This window comes from Bos mutus, chromosome 18 (assembly GCF_027580195.1).
Source record: "Bos mutus isolate GX-2022 chromosome 18, NWIPB_WYAK_1.1, whole genome shotgun sequence".
Classification (NCBI taxonomy): Eukaryota; Metazoa; Chordata; class Mammalia; order Artiodactyla; family Bovidae; genus Bos; species Bos mutus.
In genome coordinates this window covers 14,615,339-14,622,863 of record NC_091634.1, presented here as the reverse complement: position 1 = coordinate 14,622,863, position 7,525 = coordinate 14,615,339, and the positions used below count along the sequence as shown (strand labels likewise).

The window sequence follows — 7,525 nt, the reverse complement described above, 5'->3', positions numbered from 1 at the left end:
TTTAGATTTTTGCCACCTTCCCAAGAAAGTGGGAAGATGCCGGGCCTCCTTCCCTCGGTGGTGGTACAATGTCACTGACGGATCCTGCCAGCAGTTTGTGTATGGAGGCTGCGACAGGAATGACAATAATTACATGACCAAGGAGGAGTGTCTTGCAAAGTGTGCTGGCGTCACAGGTAAGACAGCGCTGTTGGGGAGGGTTTATCATCTGTTGTTGTTTCTCGGTCATTAAGCTATGTCTGACCTTTTGAGACCCCATGGACTGCAGCACACCAGGCTCTTCTGTCCTCCACTATCTCCTGGAGTTGGCTTCAATTCATGTCCACTGAGATGGTGATGCTATCTAACTGTCTCATCCTCTGCCCCCTCTTCTTTTGCCTTCAGTCTTTCCCAACATCAGGGTCTTTTCCAATGAGTCAGCTCTTTGCATCAGATGGCCAAAGTGTTGGAGCGTCAGCATCAGTCTTTCTAATGAATATTGAGAGTTGATTTCCTTTAGGATTGACTAAAGGAAATTTGTTCTCCTTGTTGTTGAAGGGACTCTCACGAGTCTTCTTCAGCACCACAATTTGAAAGCATCAATTCTTTGGCATTCAGTCTTCTTTATGGACCAGCTCTCACATCAATATGTGGCTACTGGAAAAACCATGGCTTTGACTATACGGACCTTTGTCAACAAAGTGATGTCTCTGCTTTTTTTAAAAAAAATATTTATTAATTAATTTGGCTGCATCAGGTGTTAGTTGCGGCACGTGGGATCTAGTTCCCTGCCCAGGGATCAAACCCAGACCCCCTACACTGGGAGCGCTGAGTCCTAGTCGCTAACCACCAGGGAAGTCCCTGTCTTTGCTTTGTAATATGCTGACTAGGTTTGTCATAGCTTCCCTTCCAAGGAGCAGGCGTCTTTTAACTTCGTGTTATCTAGAGACACCTTATTAACTGGGTCGTAGATGTCTTTTGCTCTTTGCTAGTTCTTCATGGCTGAAACTGGGAGATGTTTTTAAAAGCAGAAGCTGGCCCAGCGTGAAGGTCACCCACACACGGTGGTTTCACGGCGGTACCCTTCCCCCTCTTCTCAGAAAGGGGAGAGTAGGCTGCAAACTAGAGCCAGGGGAGGGGGGACATGACTGCTTCTCCCCGCCAGCTTCCTTCTTCCCACTAGTGAGCGCACATTCCACGCCACGCCAGGTCTGCTCGGACAGGCAGCGGACGGGCAGCCTCCTTGTTCCCTGGGCCTTTGGGTTATTTTTACCTTTGGGACAAATGACTTGAGGAGCTCAGCCAGCCAGCCGAGTAATGAATCAAGTTAAAACTAGAACACACTTCTGGAATCTGTTCTTGTCCCAGCCTTCAGTGAGGACTTCTGTGCAGTCATGTTGACCCTGTGAGCCTCCCAGTTTAAATAAAAACCTGAGCCCCACCACAGCATGTGCCAGCTCTGAACGCAGCCTCGGGGGACTCCTTGAGACCTGATGGCAGTGAGATGTTGGCCCTCTGGGGCCTGATCCCTCCCAAGTGTTCCAGAGACCTGAGGATTTGGCCAGCCAAACTGTCTGTTAAAGATTTTCAAAAAAAAAAAAAAAGATTTTCACTGGCTGCTTCTTTAACGTTGTCATGGGACTTCTTACATCCTTTCCTGACAACTTGGCATTGCTGGTAGCACCTGGATTATGATTCTGGGTCAGAAAGTGCTTGTGGCACCCTCAGCGCTCAAAGCCCTGCCACCCTGGGAGCTTGTGCCAGGCGTTTGTATCTCCTCCTGCATTGGCTGTACCCTCTGTTGGCTTTGAGCTCTGCATTCAGAAATCACATCAGTGAATTAAAGTGCACAAAGAGAGGACAGCAGCAGTGGCCTTGGCTGTGGCCTGAGGTTTACAGCAGCGCCCAGGCACACGAGCCCGGCCGAGACCCAGTGCCTGGAGAAGCGTTTTACTGATCTTTGTGTGCCCAGCGAGTGCTCAGCGCTCAGCACATGTTTGGAGAGCCAAGGGGGCTGGTACTATTTTTGGATTGTGAATGAGCCCCTCATCTTTTAGGGGGTGACTGGCAACCTCACCAAATGGTAAGGAAAATACTATTTATTGTATGTGATTTTCTGTCATAAGCTGTGATCCAGTGTCCGGGAAGGAATTAAGGGGAAATGTTTTTTGCTACCTTTCCTGTCCTTTCCCTATCAAGAGTTCACAGTATGGGACTTCTCTGGTGGTCCAGTGGTTAAGACTTCGCCTTGCAGTGCAGGGGGCCTGAGTTCAATCCCTGGTTGGGAAGCTGAGATCCCACATGCCTCCTGGTCCAAAAAACCAAAGCACATAAAACAGAAGCAATATTGTAATACATTCAATAAAGACTTTGAAAATGGTCCACATTAAAAAAAAAAGAGTTGACAGTAGCAAATGTACATGCCGTTCTGATTACTCTTTGGTTTCTCAGGGGGAAAGTTAAGTTTTAAGAACACAAGCAGTGAACAGCGGGCATAAGATGGAATGTCTCTGCTGAGGGCCATGGGGTGTAGTGTTTTGCTGGCAGAAGGCAGACAGCTGTCTTCCTAAAGGTCAGAGTCCGGCCCCAGCCTGGAGGTCCCAGAAAACCCATTTGCTGGCTCCTGAGGCGGTTCTCCCGTGAGTCTGCAAGGAGAACTGGAACTGCCAGGGTGACTGGGCAACAAGTCACTCACCGGAGTCCTTGCCAGCAGATTCCCTCCCAGGCAGGCAAGCTCTGTGGGGAGCCAAATGAGAATGAGAATGACAGTTCATTAACAACTGATTAATTAATTATAATGAGAACCAAAGCCTGTGAAGGGCCCAGACTCTCCCGTTTAGCCTATGCTTTAGTGTGCATAGACAAAGCTCAGTCAGATTCCCAGAAGATTGCTTGATGAGGGGCGGGGCGGAACCAGGGAAGCTGGTTTGTATGCGAGTGTGCGGTGGCATCAGGTTAGACCAGCCCCACGCCTCCTCCATACTCGGGAGGGCTCCTCCCTCCTGCACCCTGCCAGCCCTCCCTTTTTTGCACTTCCTTAAATGGCTAGCCTCTCCACCCACCCTCTGAGCTTTGTGTATGTGTGAGAGAGAGATAAAATATACATAGCATACAATTTACCATGTTAACAGCTTTAAGTGCATGGGTTGGTGGCAGGAAGTACATTCCTAGTGCTAAGCACACCCTTCAGTTTTTAATTCACTTTGTGAGTTAATACAGTTCAACAGGTTATTTGGCCCTGGAAGCCATTCTGTCTTTTTATAATGTCACTTCACACGTCTTTGCTCTGATTTCCAGCTGGTTGATCTTAACGTTTAACCCACAAGGACAGTCTTGGTTCCTTATTTCCAAGTTCTGGCAGGTTTGTGGTCCAGCATGCACACTGAAGGGCCCTCATAAAGGAGAAATGGGAGGCTCTGTGAGAGGCCCACAGGACCAGGCCTGCTCAGGGGTGCAGTCTGTTTTGTTTCCCCAGCGATCTTAGAGGTGCCCTTTCTCACTGTGCTGTTTGTTTGTCCCCTTGCAGAGAACACCATCGATGAGCGGACCAGGGATAAAGCAGATTCCTCTGTCCCAAGTGGTAGGTTTTTAAAAAGACCCGAGATGGAATGAGGGCCATCCGGATGGGTAATGTGAAAGGACATTTGTCATTTGGGAGTTGCACCAGGGCTTCCTCCTCCTGGTTCTGTTGACGCAGAATTGGCAAGCTGGGGCTGCCAGCTTCTGGCTCCTTGCCACCTCCTCATGCTGGGGAGTTCGCATTGTCCTGCGGACAGGAAGGGCTGAGGGACTCCACAGTGCTCCCTCCTGGGCGCTGGGGTGTGGCTACTGCTGCATGCTGCTCAGGCCTCGAGTCCCCACTCCCTGCCTGCTCTGCTGTCTTCACTACCCGATCCCCACTCCTTGACGCTCCTTCTCCTTTGCTCTCTGTCATCCTTGCCGGTCCATCTCCCTCCCTGTGCTGACCCCTGTCCTCTGCCACCCCGCCTCCCTTCCCACTGCAGTCCTTGATCTCTTTGTGTTAGCTTGCTTTGTAGTGCTGAGAACAGCTGCCCTATTCCTTCTTTATGCTTAAAGGACTCTGCCTCGGGAGCCTGGGGTGGGTGGTCCAGATGCAGTAGCAAGGCCAGTCCCCAGGCAGTGGGTTCTGCGGGCGAGTCCTGCTGTGGAGGGAGGGAGTCTGCCCCCACCCGCTTTGAGGATGGCCCCAGTCAGCCAGTGGCCACACACTGGTTGCAGTCTTGATTCTGGTCCTTTGACTCTGGCCTCAGCGCCCAATACGAGTAAGCATTTATTAGTTTAGCAGCCAATCAGTTGGCAGAATGCTGAGAGTTAAGGTTAGAGGCACTTTCCAGTTTCGATAGGATTCCTGTGACTGTCCTGGCCACCGCTTTGCCTGGGTTCATTGTTTATTCCAGAACTGGCCTCTGCGAGGTCATCCAGAGCCATGGGGCACTGAATTCATAACTCTGGTGTCTGTCCTGTTTCAGAAGAAAATTTCCCCAAGAGAATAAGTGACCTCCTATATACTTCTGGTCTTTCTCGTCAACCCAGAAATTGTGGCTGGGATTGTTTCCATAATAACCCCTGACCTGCCAAGCAGGCCTCCCCATCCAGTCATGGTGCTGGAGGCGCTGTAGAGCGCATCAGGACTGAGAGGTGATGGAGCAGAGCTGCCCACAGAGAGGGGACTCCACTCCCTTCCTTCCAGGTGCCAGAGTGTCCACGCTCCCTCAGTGGGCCCCTTTCAACTCAGCCCCAGCTAGGTCACGTGTCCTGTGTCCATTCCGGCCTCCCTGACGTGGAGACATGGATGTTTGTGTTTCAGTTCCCAGAAGGCAGGATTCTGATGGCCTCTCCGGTGATATTTTCAGCTATGAAGGTACAACTTCTTAAAAAACATGTTTTCTTACTTAGTTGGGAATTGAGACACACTTGAGGGTTTCTATTAAGGATATTGTAGAGCAGGGCTTCCCAACCTTTCCCGGGTACTAGGACTCACGAGGATGCCGTGGGGCAGCAGGAAGCAGGATGGGCCCACAGCATGCCCTTGGAGAAGTTTGCCCTGCCTGCCAGAAGCTGCGCTGTGGGCGGGTAACTAGCTCTGCCCCCGAGCCCTGAGATTGAAATGAGGGGCCTGGTTCAGACCTCTGGGAGCTCACACAGGTTGAGTGCCTACAACAGTGACTGACATGGGGTAACCTCCATAACCGTAGTCTGGTAATGCCACTGAGAAAGGCATCTGAAAATGTGGGCCAGACTGGCCATGTCTGCAATTAACCAGTTTCTTTTAGCAGAGAGAGGTTTTCCCCACGGGGCAGCAGCCGTATGACTGCTTAGGAGCATTCCAGCTCCAGTCACCTCTCCTGGGCCCTGCTAATTTGTGCCCCTCGGGCTGTCTCGCTCCCAGAACACTGCATTGCCAAGGCCGTCACTGGTCCTTGCCGCGCAGCCTTCCCACGCTGGTACTTTAATGCCGAGGAGAACTCTTGTGATAACTTCATCTACGGAGGATGCCGGGGCAATAAAAACAACTATCGCTCCAAGGAGGAGTGCATGCAGCAATGCTTCGGTGAGTCTGCCTCGTGCCTCAATCCAAGACACGGCCACGGGCAGGGGAACCCTGCCGAGAGGACCCCAGTCCCTTTCCTTGTCCTCTGGGCTCTTACCCTCACCTTCTTTTGGCTCTCCCTAGTGGGGAAGGGGTGGCTTTGGCCCCAGCTGTTGGGCAGATATTTCCTATGTCCCTACTGGGGTGGCAAGGCCTCAGAACCCTCTGAAGAGCTGGAAGAAGTCACTTAGCTAGAGCTCCCCTCGAAGGCCCAGGACCAAGGGGAAGCCTCTGGTGGCTGTCGCTCTGAGCAAAGGAGGGCTGGGAGCTGACCAGGGTTGTGTGTTTTCTTCCAGGCAAGCAGTTGTATCCTGCCCTGCCCCTTGGCAGTAAAGGTAAATGGCCTCTTGCCCCCCTCCACCTGCCCACCTTGACTGAACTCGGCTCTGTCTTTGTGGCTTCATGTTGTCTTGGACACATCGTCCTTCACTGTCCACATCTTTTGTTAAAAAGTCATGTTTCTGCACAAGAATGGCAGCTTGGAACACACAGTAGATGTGTGTCCAGTGGTGCGGTATACATAAACAGGGGTTAGAAATGTGGCCATCTCTTCCCAGCAGCCCCGAGGGCAACCGGGGGACACTTCCTCCTGCTTAGGCGTGTGGGATCTGTTGCACTCAGGCCTGAGATTGACTCCAGGTTTGGGGGTAGCTTTGCTGCCTTGGGGTGTTCATCGCTGGTCCTGGGTGACACCGAGGAGGGCGGAGCCCTCGCTGTGGGTGGGCCATGGCCCCCAGCAGCGCTGTTGTCCCCACGCAGTCTGGTCTGGCGAGGAGGCTGGGCCTTCTCTCTCTTTTGTCTCTGATTCTGAGCCTTAATCATGGATGGTAGCGTTTGCACAAAAGACCTGCCACACTGGTTTGGCCTCTTTCCACCTGTTTCCTGTTCAGGAGCCCAGGCCTGGCCTGTGTGTCTACCCTCCTTTAGAAAAAGAGGAATGAAGCTGGAACCTGGTTGGCCAGGCATCGGGGTCTGGAGGGTGGGAGATGGGGAGGGAATTGACCTTTTCTGGTCCTGCGGCTACGTGGGGAGAGGGAGCCGGGCAACTGCCCCCCGACCACATTCCTTAAGGGGAGCCTCTCCTGAAGAAAAAGCATCTGAACTGACCAGTGGGACTCCAGTGGGGCAACCACTATCAGATTTATCTGGGCAATTAGGGGTGTGAGGGTCCCTTCCCGGCCCTGCTCCAAATAGACCCGTGCCCATCCCTCGTTCCACAGGCCACCACCCCAGCAACCTGCAGGGCCACATCTTTCTCTGGGCTGGTTGGGGGAGGGGCGTGTTTACACGCCCACGCCAGAGATGGGTGCTTTTCCTGTACAGGTTGCCCCAGAGAGGCGGTAGGGAGATAGAGTTGAAGTGAGGATTTTTTTTGTTGTTCAAAAAAAAGAAACACAAATAGCCACTCTGTCTGTGTGCACCTAGCATAGCACCTCCATTTTTTAGAAACCTATTTCTCAAGACTGTAGGGACTCTCTTGAGGACTCAACTTCCTGTCAGGCTTCCTGGGTTGGGGCAGGGGGACGTGTGGCCCTAGGACTGTTGGTTCTCCTCCAGAGCTCCCGCAGACACCGGTTGTGGCCCCTGGTCCCCCCCCAGTTCTGAGGCCTCTCTCTCATCCACAGTGGTAGTCCTGGTGGGGCTGTTCGTGATGGTCCTGATCCTCTTGCTGGGAGCCTCCGTGGTCTGCCTGATCAGGGTGGCGCGGAGGAACCAGGAGCGCACCCTCCGCACCGTCTGGAGCTCTGGGGATGACAAGGAGCAGCTGGTGAAGAACTCTTACGTCCTGTGAACCCCCTCCTGTGAACCCCGTTGCCAAGGGGCTGCCCCCCCACCCCCTGCTGATGAAGAGAATCTGGGAAGGGAGGGGAGACAAGGGTCGATGCGCATGTGTGCTTTTTCAAATAGAGCGATTGATTTGTATTTGCACGATCA

General features: G+C 52.6%; 1 protein-coding gene across 1 annotated transcript in view; it reads left to right on the top strand.

Annotated features, from left to right (window-relative positions):
- The window catches only part of SPINT2 (serine peptidase inhibitor, Kunitz type 2), a 29,990-nt gene extending 22,465 nt beyond the window's left edge, over positions 1-7,525 (top strand). The window contains exons 2-7 of the mRNA XM_005908247.3: positions 6-176; positions 3,506-3,559; positions 4,808-4,861; positions 5,390-5,551; positions 5,887-5,925; positions 7,216-7,525. Coding sequence (XP_005908309.1) covers positions 6-176; positions 3,506-3,559; positions 4,808-4,861; positions 5,390-5,551; positions 5,887-5,925; positions 7,216-7,382 — 647 coding nt within the window. The 3' untranslated portion in view covers positions 7,383-7,525. The remainder of the gene's footprint in view (positions 1-5; positions 177-3,505; positions 3,560-4,807; positions 4,862-5,389; positions 5,552-5,886; positions 5,926-7,215) is intronic.